A 14,709-nucleotide genomic window follows, 5' to 3' on the forward strand; every position below is an offset into this window, starting at 1 on the left:
CTGGGCTATATATATCCCCTCGTACAGAGAGTGTTGAATCTGCTGATCGAGGTTACATAAGGGAGGCTTGCGAGTTGGTGTTTTACAATAGAAAACGACATGGATACTGTACTATGGCTGTTTCCAAAAATGCACCCCAAAACAAATGTGTGTCTACACAAGGAAAACAAGAACACTATCACAGAGAGCTTGGCGCAATGAGAATGTGCGTACTGCATACATGTATTATGTACGCTGATGATTTTATAAGACACCCAAAAATTACACAAATGTCTGAAGATTGCCAGCAAGTGTCCGCGTTCCAGACTCTTCTTGTGATCCAGCCACCACGGAAAAGCGACAATCTGAATTCCGAGTGTAGGAGATGGTTGTACACCGAGCAAAAGCTCCAGCAGCTTACCTTGTCATTGCACTTCACAGGCAGTCATTGGCCAAAAGCTGGGCAAAAGAGGCAGTCAACAATGTGCTTTATTCCCATAGTTTAAATGGAGCAGACCGAAAACCGGACAAAGACCCCCCATGAAGAAGAAGAATTGTGAAGCTTGGACCCGAAGTTGGAGAAAACTGCGGAGTAGCCAAGCGTAGACCGAAACTACTGTTGCTACTGTACTTGGGCCTCCCCGCAAAAACTCGGTCCCCCGGAATATTAATAGCCGGTGGGAGGCGTTTAATTCGACCGCTAAAGGGGAGCCATAACAGCAGAAAAGTGTCTGGTTCGCTTGGCTTTTGGGGGCGGGCAAGGGGGAGGGAAATGGAGACGAGACGGGCTGGGGGTTTGGAATCCGCTTTTATGGGTGTTGACGAGTAATTGATCGCTTTGGTGAGCTTAGACGGACGGTGGAGGATTATTGAATAGGCTGGTATGAGTATATGAGTGGCTTAAGTCAATGCTATTGAATACTAGGTAGGTCTTGAACTGGTAGAAATATCCGTCGGAAGGGAGAATCGTCGAATTGATGCTATACCGCTTGGTGTCTTTTAGGCTTCATGTTAGTGAGCGAGGCCCTGAAGAACCAGCCGCTGCACCTCCATGTTAGCGGAGCAATGGAAGCCACCCCCGCAAGCAGCGACTCGCTATGTGGCTATATTATTAGCCGACGGCCAATGATGTATCTCCAAATAAAATCGTCCTCCAGGCTACCTAATCTATATCTTGCGACGACAACCGATAGGCGACGCGCGAGGACCGATTTTCTCCCTTCTTCATTCTTCATCTTGATTATCATCTGGCGGGACATCAATTGCATTTTTTGAAAGGAACGGACCTGGCGATTGGATAGTTTTCAATTGGCGTGCTTGCTTTTCTTTTTTGGGCTTGAGCTTGGAGGATCCCGTTAATACCGATCGGCTTTGGGACGTCATCGGCATCTTCGCTCGCTAGCAGAAACAAGAGTTTGTTCGATTTCAAGGGCAAATCGGGAGAAGATGGTTCTCACGGGAAGTGACGTCGCGAAGCACAATGACGAAAAGTCATGTTGGGTGATTATTCATGTGAGTCGCTCACTCGAGTGCTGGTCTGGATGAGATGGGCAGATGGACGAATGAATGAAGCTGGTGGACTGACTCTGACTGACTTGATTCCTCTCTCATTAGGGCAAAGCATACGATGTCACAGAGTTCTTACCAGGTATTTCATGACACAACCTCGGATGAAGCATCCGTTCATCCAACTCTTACTGACGTGGAATCTCAATATCAGAGCACCCTGGAGGTGAAGAAATCATTCTCAAATATGCTGTATGCATCACACACCCGCTCACTTTTGCACCCTCTCATGTCATGGGGCACTACTTTACTAACATTAACATCCAGGGCAAAGACGCGACAGAAGAGTTTGACCCGATTCACCCCCGGGACACTCTCGACAAGTATCTCGACAAGTCTCTGCACCTAGGGCCCGTGGACATGTCCACCGTTGCCCAAGAGACCAAGCGAGAGGACCCCGAGGAGGTTGAGCGGCAGAAAAGGATAGCGGAGATGCCGCTGCTGTCGGAATGCTTCAACCTGCACGACTTTGAGGCCATTGCGCGGAGGACCATGAAGAAGGGCGCGTGGGGATACTATTCCAGCGCAGCCGACGATGAGATTGTACGTTCTGCTTCTTCTTCTTCCTCCCGCTCTCCATCTTCGACCATGCTAATCCCCCCTTAGACCCTGCGTGAGAACCACAGCGCCTATCACAGAATCTGGTTCCGCCCCCAGATCCTCGTCGACGTCGCCAACATCGACCTCTCCACCACCATGCTCGGCACCAAAGTCGACGCCCCCTTCTACGTGACCGCCACGGCGCTGGGCAAGCTCGGCCACCCAGAGGGCGAGGTGCTGCTCACCCGCGCCGCCCGCAGCCACAACGTCATCCAAATGATCCCCACGCTCGCCTCGTGCTCCTTTGACGAGCTCGTCGATGCTCGGCAGGGCGACCAGGTCCAGTGGCTGCAGCTCTACGTCAACAAGGACCGCGACATCACGAAGCGCATCGTCCAGAATGCCGAGCGCCGCGGCTGCAAGGGCCTCTTCATCACTGTTGATGCGCCGCAGCTAGGCCGTCGCGAGAAGGACATGCGCCTCAAGTTCACTGATTCCGGGAGTAATGTGCAAAAGGGCACCAAGACGGATAACACCCAGGGCGCCGCGCGAGCCATCTCGTCCTTCATCGACCCCTCGCTGAGCTGGGCCGACATCCCCTGGTTCCAGAGCATCACCAAGATGCCCATCATCCTTAAGGGCGTCCAGCGCGTCGAGGACGTCCTCCGCGCCGTCGAGGCCGGTGTCCAGGGTGTCGTGCTGTCCAACCACGGCGGTCGCCAGCTCGACTTTGCGCGCTCCGGCATTGAGATTCTCGCTGAGACGATGCCTGTCCTGCGCCAGCACGGCCTGGACAAGAAGATTGACGTCTTTGTCGATGGCGGCGTGAGGCGCGGCACGGACATCATCAAGGCAATGTGTCTGGGCGCAAAGGGCGTTGGCATCGGACGGCCGTTTTTGTATGCTATGAGCACGTACGGACAAGCTGGTGTGGAGCGCGTGATGCAGCTGCTCAAGGACGAGATGGAGATGAACATGCGATTAATTGGGTGCGCCAAGATTGAGGACTTGCATCCTGGATTGTTGGATACGAGGGGTCTGTTTGTGCATAGCAACTCGACGCCGGTGGATTCGCTGTCACATATTACGTACGATCCCCTGGTTGTTCCCAGCCAGAGACTCAAAGCGAAGCTGTAAAGTAGGGGTATTTGAAGGGGAGAAGATGATTGGATACATAATCGTAGCGTTGGATACAAAGAGACCAAGAGCGAGATGGTGTATGATATAAACGAGCAAATATAAGTGATGCCAAGGCACCACTATGTTCCTGTGAGTTGCCTCGTATTTTGCAAGAGCACAACTTGCATGACAATCCAAAGCTGTATGCACTTTTCATGCAAGGAGGATGAAACGACTGGTCTAATGGCTTCTTCCATTGTGCCCAGTCACATTGTATTGAGAGATAGAGAAACTGTTAGTCGAATGAAGTTGATATGCACATGCACATGCACATGAATGAAGCCTTATCAGCTGCACGGCCGCTGACTCAGCACCCAAATGGCGGTGCAAACCGTTTCTGCCAGCGTCGGTCCACGGCGACCGCCGAGCTTAGCCGCGTTTTTCGTTAAGTTTGTCCCTTGCATTGGCGGATTGTTTGCTATCTTGGCGCTTTCCCCCAAATCCTAATCCCGGGCGCCCATGGGGGAATTTTGGGGGCTTGGGGGAATCTATTTAAGAGCCCCGGGGGAGCAGCTTCTCGAGAGAATTCTGTCTTTGTTTTTGCTGGATTTTGCGGAATTGAAGATTGAATAACTGATGGTAAGTATTGCGTGTTATTGCTTGTACTTGATTGCAGTAACATACAATCGAAGTGCATCTGCGGCTGTGGGGCTTGCTGACGTCTTTTGGTCTCCTATTAGTAGTACAGTGTTGAACGGAGGCTGATAAACTAGATAACTTCATCTTCACAAGGAGATAAGAGAGTCAGAACACGATTGAGACCATCTTGAGGTATCAGAAAGAAAAAGAGAGGGAGCACGAGAGAAGAGCGGGGGAAGAGAGAGAGTCTGTGTGTCTGTGTGACAGAGAGTAACCAAAAACACATCACATCACATTCACATCTGCATCAAACATGTCACCACAGAGAAAGCTGCTGCTGCTGGGCACATTTGTCCACTCCAAGACGCAGCAGGACCTGGATTTCCTGCACAAGGCGGGAATCGCCATCGACGCCCACGGCAAGATTGCGGCCATTGAGCGGGATGCGCACGATTTGAGCGAGGTCAAGGCGCGGCTGCTGGCCAAGCTCGGCTGGGACGAGGCAGAGGTAGACGTGACGGAGGCAGCTGAGGGACAGTTTTTCTTTCCGGGCTTTGTGGGTGAGTTTGAAGGATATAATCATTGCCATTGCTTTTGCTGCTGCTGGACGTGTATACTGACAAAAATCACCACAGACACACACATCCACGCTTCTCAGTATGCCAATGCCGGCATCTTTGGCAAGTCAAGTCTCCTGGAGTGGCTCGAGACATACACATTCCCCCTCGAAGCCAGCCTCAAGGACCTCTCCAAGGCGCGCCGCGTGTATTCCAGATGCATCCGCCGCACGCTCTCCCACGGAACCACAACAGCAACCTACTTCGCCACCCGCGATGTCCCCGCGACGAATCTGCTGGCGGACCTGTGTCTGTCCATGGGCCAGCGAGCGTTTGTTGGCCGAGTGTGCATGGACAGGCCTGACATGAATCCCGCTTACTATTGCGATGCCTCTGCGAGTGACAGCGTAGAGGCAACGCAGCAAGTGATTGACCACATACGCGCCATCGACCCGGGCTTCGACGTCGTCTCGCCCATTATTACGCCTCGCTTCGCCCCTTCGTGCTCGGCCGAGGCCATGAAGGGCCTGGCGGAGCTACATCGTCAGACGGGCCTCCCCATCCAGACTCACGTCTCGGAGAATCCCGGCGAGATCCAGCTCGTGGCGCAGCTGTTCCCAGAAAGCAATTCATACACCGACCTCTACGACAAATGTGGCCTGCTCACGCCGCGGACGGTGTTGGCCCACGCGGTACACATCTCAGAGGAGGAGGCGGATCTTATTGCGCACAACAAGTCCAAGGTCTCTCACTGCCCGTGCAGCAACACGTGCTTAACCAGTGGGCCTGCGAGGGTGCGGTGGATGTGGGATAAGGGCATCGATGTTGGACTGGGAACGGACGTCAGCGGCGGATACAGCCCTTCGATCCTAGAAGCCGCCAGACAAGCCGCAATGGTGAGCCGGCATGTAGCCATGGCCATTGAGGAAGAGAAGGAAAAGGAGAGAGCCAAGTTGACGGTCGAAGAGGTGCTGTATCTCGCAACGAGGGGAGGAGCTCGCTGTGTAGGGTTGGAAGACAAGATTGGGGGTTTCGAAGTAGGCATGGAGTGGGATGCGCAACTGGTGACTTTAAACGAAGTCAATGACGATGGGGAGGTGCACGATGAAGATGATGATCATGGCTTCGTCGACATGTTTGGGTGGGAGACTTGGGGTGATAGAGTGGCCAAGTGGGTGTACAATGGAGACGACCGGAACACGAAGCGGGTTTGGGTCAAGGGCAGGCTGGTGCATAGACGGAAATGACGAGCATGACGATCAAATCTTATGACAAACGAAAACAACAAAAACACAACAACACCATGACGAAGAAATATAACGAAGAGCGACTACAGGGATATAGATTCAGGAGGAGGAAACTTAGACTTTTGGTTTAGAGAACATTGGATTTCCATTTCCATATATCTAGAGCTTAGAGCAGAATGAAGAACAACCCGTCAACGTTTGGTCAGAATGTCAAAAACACCCCTTTTCGCCTCTTTCTCCTTCGATCATGTTCAGCAACCCCAGCCCCTGCCCTTTCATGTAACCCACCCGATTCAACAATAAGCTCCTTCAAAGCCAAAGCAATCTCGAAAAAAGAAAAAAAAGTCCTTCTCCAACACGTAAATTCAATCTCCGCCATCCTTCGTTCGATTCCAACGCCTCCCCCATCTTCCTCTCACCATCCATAACAAAGAAATCACTCCATATCCTCGTAATCCTCAAACTCCATTCCGAACAACCCAAACCCAACACCTTGATCCCCATTTCCCTACTCTGAAGACTCTCGATGTTGCTCCTCCCCTTCCTCCTCATCTTCCCTCCTCGCCTCCGCCCTCCGCTTATTCCTATCCGCCCTCTTCTTTGCCTCCTCCCTCTTCTTCGCATCCGCAACCTCCCCCTCAACAACTTTCACCCGTCCATCAATCTCCTTGACAAGTCTCGTCTTGACCCCGGCAGGCACAATGTTCCAGTCCGCCGTGCTTCCCCCCAACGCAAGAACCTTCATCCTAAACCAAGCACACTCCGCCGTCTTCTCATTAAGCAGCACCCTCGTATTACTCAACGCCTCAAGACGAGCCTGTCGAGACTTCTTGGCCGCCTGGTTGTTCCGCTGACGATCAATCTTCTGGTGCTCAGCCGCAATCTCATTATTACGCATCTCAATCTGCAGACGCTCCGGATCGCTAATCCCATCGGGAAACTTTAGAAAGTCCGCTATGAACGGCTTCGGAGGCAAATCTTGGACTTGAGATGGCGGGAGAATCGGGGGGTTGCGCTCTTGAAAAGTGATTTCGTGCTGGAGAGCGTCTTTGCGGCGGGTGTGTTCTGCGGAGGCGAGGCCTTGGGGGATGGAGAGGAGCATTTCGTCGAGAGAGCAGCTTCCCATGCGAAGTGAGGGCGATGTTCGTGAACGAATTGTCTGTGTTCGAGATGGTGTTTGAGATGCCATGCTTGCAATCGATGCTGGAGCTGGACCGAGTGCTTGGAGAGACATTTGTGGGAGATTGTGATATGTCATCGCTGGATCAATCGCTGTAGAAGCTTGAATGTTCATACCCGCCTGCGAAGAAGATGAAGATGCTTCACCGCTGGCAGAGTTGAAATTGGTAGCCAGAGGGTTGGAAGCTGCACCGCGGCGTCGCTTCGCCTGCCCCTGAGTCGGAGACGAAAGCAAACGAAGCGAGCGTTTGCCGGCGGATGACATTTGAAGTGGTTTTCCTTTGGTATGGTGTATGTTCTCTGTGTGTGTGCCTCAGTCTTCCTTCAATACAGGAAAACAAGCAAACAACCCGGTTGCTCCCTGAACCGTGAGATGAGAAACAACAACAATGAAGATATATCAGGAGAAGAGTGTAGCGTCCTAGCAGAATCCTGTTAACAAACAAAGAAGAAGAAGAGCAAAAGAGATTAGCACAAGCCACAACAAAGTCTCGAAAAGAAAAAGGAAGTCAAGAATCAAGAAAGAAGTAGTATGTGTAGGCAGAGGAAAAGAAGAAGAAGAAGACGCGTCTCAATCTTTTCTCGCGCCGACTATGTTCTATTTTCCCGTCTTCCAAAGGCAAAGAGGAGAGTGGAAACCCCAAGTCTTGTCTGAGCTTTTTGTAGAGGGCATGGTTCTCTGCTTTATAGACGGAGACTTTTTCTCTCTGTGTGTATGGTATTTGGCACTGCGCGAGAAATAGAAGATGTTTCGTTTGGGGAAACGAGATTTTGGCAATGTGAGGCGGTCAAACAAGCAGCTTACAATGTCGTCGCTAAGAAAGACGGCGATGATTGCAAAAAGAAACGGTAGTCGAAAAGAGTGAGTGAAGCATGCACAAACTTTGGGAGGAGGGGAGAAAAAGAAAAGGGGGGAAGAAGAAAGAAAGAAAGGGAGTGGGGGGTTTTTTTTCCCCTGCACGGTCTTTTTGGAAGAGAGAAACGAATGGACCTCTTTTTTTCTTGGGGGTTCACGTTTACTTCACTTCCGCTTCACATATACCAAATATCTTCTTCGTCTTCAACATATATATGATAACATTAGCATGAAGGGGAGAAATAAATTATAAAAAGAAACTTGAGCAGAGAACACATTACAGCAATCTATCCTAAACATCGAGCATGCTGCCAAAAACAAAAGAGAACAATAGAACAATAATAACCCCCATCTGTTACAATCAGGGTGAATCAATGCCACTCTTCATCTCTTCTCCAACCAAAAACTTGCGTTGCTCTCGGTTTAAACTACGGCATGTACCACCAACAAACACATTTTCGACTTGTTTTCCTTCTTTTCTAAGCTCTTTGCTTCGACAAATAGACATATCAAACACAACACACGATTGTTGCTCTGAATCCAACCGCCCCTTTTCTCATCTACCTACCGCTTCTTCTACCTGGCTGCCCCATATTGTGTTTGCCCATGGAGCCACAACTGCAGTGAATAAGTCACAATCGATTTTCTACCAGGCATCTCCATTTGTCTACATCGCCTCAGCAAAGTGGCTCCAAACTGTACAAGCAATCACTTCGCCACCTCCATTTGATTACTTCACCATCATGGCAAGAGAGAAACTGCAGTCACGTCTGATTCTCGAGCCAAAAGCTTGTCATCGCCTAGACATACAACAATTTGAATTCGTGCCGCTCAGTAAATAACCCACCATCACGAAGATGGGGGAAGTAACCAAAATAACCTATACCAATATACAGATAACATGTTCTTGACCAATACACAGATAAAAATGTCATCCTAGAACCAATGTCTGCCGTACACACCATCACAGGGATATCTTTTCCATCATAACCATAATGTCGCTCATAATTCTTGCCAGCCTGACCAGGCGCCTCAGTCCGCCCAGACTATCCGTCACAGGATCCAAGAAATGAAATTATCCTCCCAACACCATAGAACCAATTAACCTTCACAGATATTTGCTAACAAATCGAAACGAATATTCATATGTGCCATAATGTTGAAATGTTGAAACAGAGGCAACCATCACTGGGATGCCCTCTTTGTTATTTATTTTTGTGTTTTCCCTTGTCGGTATTGCTCATCTCGTCCGGTTCTTTCGGTACCATTGAGTCATGTCTTCAAAGGGCGAGGCCGGTTCCATTACCCGTCCATCGGTACAACGCAAGGAGTTCGCGTCGTCGTTGCTGCTGCTCAGCTAGATCCTCTGGCACACGACCCCGAATCAGTGCAAGCGCGCTTCGCATGACCTTGCTAAAGTTTCGCTGATATAACTGTTAGTCCTTGATTCACACAAAAATGTTACCTTGAGGATGGTAAGACTTACTTGATACTCTGTGCTCAGAGTCACCACACAAGCTTCGTGTGCTCGCACAATGGTCTCACATGCCTTGATGACACTTGGAGACGCTTCAGCTTGCAGCTTGTCGGCGATCAAGAGAAGGAGGAAAGATCCCTGGAGAAGGTAGACACCGTAAAAGAATGGCATAAACTCCAAGCCGGGGTCGAATTCAAGAATCTGGTTGATGGCTTCGGCAGCCGATACCGCGTGGCTCGTTGCCGTTACGAAGCCTTCCGATGAGATCCACAGGTCGTCGTCATCCAGAAGATTGATGGGGTCCCATTTATCAGCGAGGAGAATATGGAGGACATGCATCACATGGGTGCTGTAGGCCACCACGATGCTGGCCTGGATCTCACTCTCCGTCATGCGGCTGGACGCGTTGGTCCGCACCGAGAGCGGAGACTGCATGTCCGGCACAGCTCCGTTGTTGTCATGAATTTCATGCTGCTCCTTGTCCTTTGTGGCCATTGGAAGATGCTTTCCAGCGAACCGCTTTAGACTCTCTTCATACATGTCCAGGTGTCGGGAGATCTCAGCGACTTGCTCGTCCCAATCCCGCGCAGAGCGGAACCCGACGCCAAATCGCGGGTGGCTCTTTGCGTGATGAACGTCGACAATCTCGCCCAAGATAGTCATCAGAGACAAGAAATAGCCAAAGATGCTGCGGCCACGACACTCGTAATGAGCCCCGCGAGCAACACGCGGGCTGTCGCCAAACTCATCGGTCATGGAGCTATCAATGTTGCCTCCATCGTGGCTGCGGAATTTGCCTGCTTGCCACTTGATGTCATCCATGGGGTGGAAGAGGTCGCTGCACTCGCTATCAAGGAGAAACAGGGGGCGGTTATAGCAGAGAGCCAGGTGCCTGTCGACAATGTAAACAAGCCACCACGCTCGCCGCCGCTCCTCCCGCTCCTCTTCCGTCACAAAGCGCGTGTTGTTTCTGTTCAAGTCGTGCTCATCAACCTCTTCGTTGATGGCATCAGCGTCCTCGTTGGCAGGAGGGTTGCCCTGTGGTAGCTCACGGCCAAGCTTAAGCTCCCTAGCGAGAGACCACGCGGCACCCCACCATCGTAGGCTGGCGCCCTTGTACTCGCTGGCGGAGATGACTGTGGCAAGATGCACATAGGTAATGACATCGTCGAGGCTTCCTATGGCTCCAAAGGCACCTGTTTCGCCGGCCAGGGAATCCAGGTTCAGCGAACCCGGCATGGCAACGCCGAGAACTCCCAAGGCAGCCGCGCCAACGGTAGGGCTGGTCTTGGGGGATGGGCTGTTTGTACCGGTGTGGATCAAGGGCTGAAGAAGTCCCACAGTCAGCTCAAGCAGCTTCTGACAGACCTTGCTCCTTGCGGAGGGGAGGCTCGTCAAGAAAGAGGCCTCGCTGGTCTGCGCTGCCACCCACAACATGCTCGCAAGCAGCGCGGGCTGGCACCTTCTTGGGTTTGTGGGGTGTAAAAAGGAGCGCTTTCGGAACACAAAACCCAGAACGTATGGAGACATTGGGTGCATTTGCGCCGATGAAGATGAGGAAAAGTACAAGTCAATCAGATCGCAGGCCAGGGAAAGGGGGAGGATGTTTCCCAAGTGAGGTAGCAGAGGCTCAAGGACAGGATATCGCAAATCACTCTGCTTGAAAATGGGCTGCGAAAGCTGAAGCTGGAACTGGCCAGAAGGCGAGGCTAGCGAGACTCCCCACGAAGGTGAGCTCCCATTTGCCATGGGGTACTCTTGAATGTGACCGGCGCTGATTCGAAAATTGCCGTCGCTGCTATAAGTCGCCGGACTCGGGGCTTGTGTAGCGTAGTTGATGCCCGAATACCCGGGCATGGTGGTCTGCGTCTGGCCATACGAAGGGGCTACCATTACATGCCCATTCATGCCGGGGCTATCATAGTTGTGGTGAACCTCGCCATATGGACCCAAGCCCATTGCGGACGATGGTTCCAACTGACCTCTGCTCAGGGCAGGGTCAACTCCGACGTGGCCATGGTGATCTTCAAGACCATCCATCGACCCAATGGCAGGATGTTGGGACAGCCCATTATCGCTGAAGGAGCTGACGGAGCCCTCTATGTGACCATGAGGCTGGTCATGGGCTGCTTGGGGGAGTTCAGTACTGCCACGTGAAGACTCACTCTGCTGGCGTAGAAGTTTGCGATCTTCTTGGCCATCCTGGGCCTGACCAGGATGCTGTGCCGCCGCGGCCGCCGCCTGCTGAGCAGCAATATCCTTGCGCGAAGCCTTGCCTCGCTTCTTTCTCTCTCGGACATACTCGCAGCCAAGGCCGAATTCTAGCAAACGGTTAGTATATTTCTGTGAAGGCTGCTGTACTTATGGGGAAGGCAAGTGGTCATACCTATACAATGGGCACAAGGATGTAAACCATCGCATTTTGTACGTAGCTGGTTGCACTGGTCACAGGCGCGGCTGATTCTCCTCCTGATTGGCCCAGTAGTCCCTGTGGAATTCTTTCTAGCAACAACAAGAGAACCCTGGCGCTGCTTTGGCTGTGCCGGGTTGGCCCTTATCATACGCGAGTTGGAAAGCTCTGCGTGTTGAGAAAGGTGTTGCATAGGATAGGGGTGGCCGTTGTTGTTAAACGTGTTTACGTTTATTGAGTGGAGATGGGATTGAGATCCATGGTAGTTCGGGTCAAAAGACGCCGAGGAGATGTCGGGATACGCAGAATAGCGACGGAGAGGATTGGACAACATTGTGGCGCGTTGTTATTAATTCGAAGATGATGAGGATGATGAACGTATGGTTATTAAGTTGATATTTTTTGTTGAGGGCGGGCTGGTAGGAAGGGTACAGCGCGTGCCGAAATAGGAGATGGCTGAACTGTGTGGCCACAAAGCACGCTTCGAAAGCAGGACTGGGATACTCAGTCCGAGATGCCTTCAAAGCAGTGGCTGCGTGAAACCTGAGCTGTTGCTGCTGGTGCTGGTTTATCTTTTCGATAAAAGCTGCGTTGAGGAGACGGGGCTGTAGCCCTCAAAGGGGAGCAAACCACTATACAGGAAAATGCGCAGAAAATGCGCCAAGCTCAAGGCCGAGAATTCCCTATGATAATGAAGGCTTCTGCCACAAAAAGAAGGCACCCAATGAAAAATGTTTAGATGAGACGGATTGATTGTTCGTTAGACCGGCATCCTCCAGAGATGATATATTCGGCTGCAAATCAATCGGTCTCTTGACGGAGAACGTGACTCGCGGACGACAGCTCTCACTTGTTGAGCCCGAGGCATAAAGAGGGGAAAGGTAAAAAGGCAAAACCCGGTATCGCGAGCGCGCCTTGACAAGCTACACGGCCGCCAGCCTGGCAATGGCAAGAGCAGCAGACAATGACACAGACGAAGCAATGATGACAATGCAGTGAGAGAGGTGACAGTCAGGTCAGAGACTGGGGGGGTGTCAGTTAAAGAATACAACAAGAGAGCTCCATCATGGAACTAATATATGGGGACGCTCTCAATTTCTATTGCTGTTCGCTTCACGCAATGCACCGGAGGGCCTCCATCAGAACAAGCCTTGTGAGGGCGGCCCCGTAGCCAGGCCTCGCCAGGGTGGGCGAGCAAGGGAAGCCGTCGATGGGGTGTGGAGGCGGAGTTGATGGTGGCCAAGTGATGGTCATGGATTCATGGATGGATGGAGAATGGGATGGGGATGGAGCACCTTGTGGAGGTGGACTTGTGAGTGGAGATGCTGGGGTGCAGTGATGCATTCACAATTGGCGCGCCTCCTTAGGGCGATTGCTATTAGATAGCTAGGGATTTTCGGAGATACTAGTAGCATCATCACACTGGTGCTTGCCAGCAGGTGTTTCCGTCTTTTTCTCAATTCGAGCTTGTTCCTCTCCATGGTTGCCGGGCCCGCCACATCACGATCGAGAAAAGAAGGGTGAGGGGAGCCGCAGAGTCGCGGCATTACAACATGGTCGTTGCCAGAGGAGAATTGACGGAGTATTATTGCTTCTTGAACAGGAAGAAACGGAAAGGAAAGAAACGGAAAGAAAAGTGAAGAAAAGGGGGGTTAGACGCGGCACAGAGAGGACTACCAGGTACTCATCCGCACACCTTTGTCGTCCAACACGTACAGTACAGCACAGGTACGAGTATAAACCCAAACTGCGACGAGAAACGGAGCATTTTTTCAAGCAATCCAGGGTCGGCGAATCGACATACCGTTTCAAGGCCATAGAGCCGCGTCCCTCCGACGTATTTTCCGATGCTCTTCCGTCGGGCAACTTGCGGGTGCCTGTCAGTCTCTCAGTGTCCCAGGTACATGCATTAGCAAGTTCTGTATGGGCATTGGCAGTCGACGCCACGCGTATCGACCAAGTTTATTGCCGTGGTAAGGGCCGGTTTCAGCAGCGAACCATTATGCGGGGTTAGTCGTCGGCCGTGGAGGCGGCTGGAAGGTGGTCCAGTGTCCAGTTTGCCAGTACCGTACTCGTTACCGTACCGTACCAGCAGGCACTGGCGGCATCCTGGCGGCCATTTTGGCTTGCTAGGCTGGTTGGCCTGGTTCTCGTGCCAGCCTCTTTGTGGGCAGTGGCTTTTGCCTCTGCCGTCCATCAACCGTGGCCTCGGACCTGAGCTCAGCAAGATGGGCAAGTCGGAGGCGTTTCCCAATGGGTCGAGCCATCTAAGCGCTTCTGGAAAGGCGTACAGGGGGGCCATGCGACGGATATGGGGTCGTCCAAGTGGCGCCACGGTTTTTTGGGCTCGCTGCCCCAACCAGACGAACGAAGAACAGGGCGTGCCGGGAAATGACAACCGGGCAAGGGGAGCAAAAGCAGAGGGAGTCGGCGCTCGGAAATGGTCTCCGTTGGGGCTAAGCGAGGAAAATTTTTTGGCATCCCCTCATCTGACTGCATGTTTGATTAGATTGTTGTCACGGCGATCGAAAAGGAATCGAGCAGAAGAAAGAAGACGAAGCAGCATCGATCAGAGGTTACGATGAAAAAAGAAGAATAAAACGGTTCACCAAGCTGAGTATCGGAACTGAAGACCGAAAAAAACTGATAGGATTGGGCGAGGAGAAAAAAAAAAGCACGGACCCGCGAGGCGCGGAATACGATACGATGTACGAAGCGCACGGCAGTAGGTCAGACTCAACCCTGAGTGTTTCTTGCGCGGAGAACAAAGCCGTGCTGCAAAGAGCAGGAACGCTCACGGGAAGTAGCCAAGTAGCTCGCACCTGCCTGCACCGTTGAGGAGCAGGCATGAGGCAAGAGCCAACCAGATGGCGCGGCAGACAGCTTTAATTCGCATGAATGACCCGTGATTGGGCGGGCGGGCCTTTAGTGCCTGACCATGGCCGCTTTAAAAATCTGCGGTGGCTTGACCTGTTGCTTCGTTACTTGCTGAAGAAAGCGCAAGTCGCAACAAGTGCAAGTGCAGTGCAGGTGCAAAGTGGATTGTGGATGTGGAAAGTGCCAAGGACGCACGCAGGCCCGTGTCATCGCAGGCCCACTTGCCCTGGTTCGGCACCGTTTCTGCATCGCTGCTTTTTAGT

At 51.9% G+C, this 14,709-nt stretch overlaps 4 protein-coding genes across 4 annotated transcripts; 2 read left to right on the forward strand and 2 right to left on the reverse strand.

The window, feature by feature from the left end:
• Window positions 1-1,091: 1,091 nt before the first annotated feature.
• On the forward strand, window positions 1,092-3,431 carry V8C40DRAFT_256065 (L-lactate dehydrogenase (cytochrome)). Its single transcript, XM_083218196.1, has 5 exons — window positions 1,092-1,491; window positions 1,594-1,627; window positions 1,700-1,737; window positions 1,813-2,088; window positions 2,152-3,431. The coding sequence occupies exons 1-5, from the start codon at window positions 1,426-1,428 to the stop codon at window positions 3,220-3,222; spliced, it is 1,485 nt and encodes a 494-aa protein (XP_083068715.1). The 5' UTR covers window positions 1,092-1,425; the 3' UTR covers window positions 3,223-3,431.
• A 297-nt stretch (window positions 3,432-3,728) lies between these two features.
• On the forward strand, window positions 3,729-5,954 carry V8C40DRAFT_256068 (guanine deaminase). The gene is made up of 3 exons (XM_083218197.1): window positions 3,729-3,843; window positions 3,945-4,403; window positions 4,479-5,954. Exons 2-3 carry the CDS (start codon window positions 4,157-4,159, stop codon window positions 5,645-5,647), a joined length of 1,416 nt encoding a protein of 471 aa, XP_083068716.1. The 5' UTR covers window positions 3,729-3,843; window positions 3,945-4,156; the 3' UTR covers window positions 5,648-5,954.
• Window positions 5,955-6,155: 201 nt separating this feature from the next.
• V8C40DRAFT_270112 (uncharacterized protein) lies at window positions 6,156-7,091 on the reverse strand (the record flags this gene model as incomplete). Its single annotated transcript, XM_083220157.1, has 1 exon — window positions 6,156-7,091. The coding sequence occupies one exon, from the start codon at window positions 7,089-7,091 to the stop codon at window positions 6,156-6,158; it is 936 nt and encodes a 311-aa protein (XP_083068717.1).
• A 1,652-nt stretch (window positions 7,092-8,743) lies between these two features.
• On the reverse strand, window positions 8,744-12,292 carry V8C40DRAFT_114064 (transcription factor domain-containing protein). Its single transcript, XM_083210837.1, has 3 exons — window positions 11,546-12,292; window positions 9,169-11,480; window positions 8,744-9,106 (listed from the first exon to the last, which is right to left on the reverse strand). Exons 1-3 carry the CDS (start codon window positions 11,901-11,903, stop codon window positions 8,963-8,965), a joined length of 2,814 nt encoding a protein of 937 aa, XP_083068718.1. The 5' UTR covers window positions 11,904-12,292; the 3' UTR covers window positions 8,744-8,962.
• Between the last annotated feature and the right edge of the window lie 2,417 nt (window positions 12,293-14,709).

Source organism: Trichoderma camerunense (genome assembly GCF_050948025.1).
Source record: "Trichoderma camerunense strain CBS 138272 chromosome Unknown V8C40scaffold_21, whole genome shotgun sequence".
NCBI classification, from domain to species: domain Eukaryota; kingdom Fungi; phylum Ascomycota; class Sordariomycetes; order Hypocreales; family Hypocreaceae; genus Trichoderma; species Trichoderma camerunense.

Coding starts and splice junctions, on each gene's coding strand:
- V8C40DRAFT_256065 (XM_083218196.1), top strand. CDS start 1,426: ATGGTTCTCACGGGAAGTGACGTCGCGAAGCACAATGACGAAAAGTCA. Junction 1,628..1,699: donor TGTCACAGAGTTCTTACCAG/GTATTTCATGAC, acceptor TCTCAATATCAG/AGCACCCTGGAGGTGAAGAA. Junction 2,089..2,151: donor GCGCAGCCGACGATGAGATT/GTACGTTCTGCT, acceptor ATCCCCCCTTAG/ACCCTGCGTGAGAACCACAG.
- V8C40DRAFT_256068 (XM_083218197.1), top strand. CDS start 4,157: ATGTCACCACAGAGAAAGCTGCTGCTGCTGGGCACATTTGTCCACTCC. Junction 4,404..4,478: donor TTTCTTTCCGGGCTTTGTGG/GTGAGTTTGAAG, acceptor AAATCACCACAG/ACACACACATCCACGCTTCT.
- V8C40DRAFT_114064 (XM_083210837.1), bottom strand. CDS start 11,903: ATGTTGTCCAATCCTCTCCGTCGCTATTCTGCGTATCCCGACATCTCC. Junction 11,481..11,545: donor TCCTTGTGCCCATTGTATAG/GTATGACCACTT, acceptor ACCGTTTGCTAG/AATTCGGCCTTGGCTGCGAG. Junction 9,107..9,168: donor CTCTGAGCACAGAGTATCAA/GTAAGTCTTACC, acceptor CAGTTATATCAG/CGAAACTTTAGCAAGGTCAT.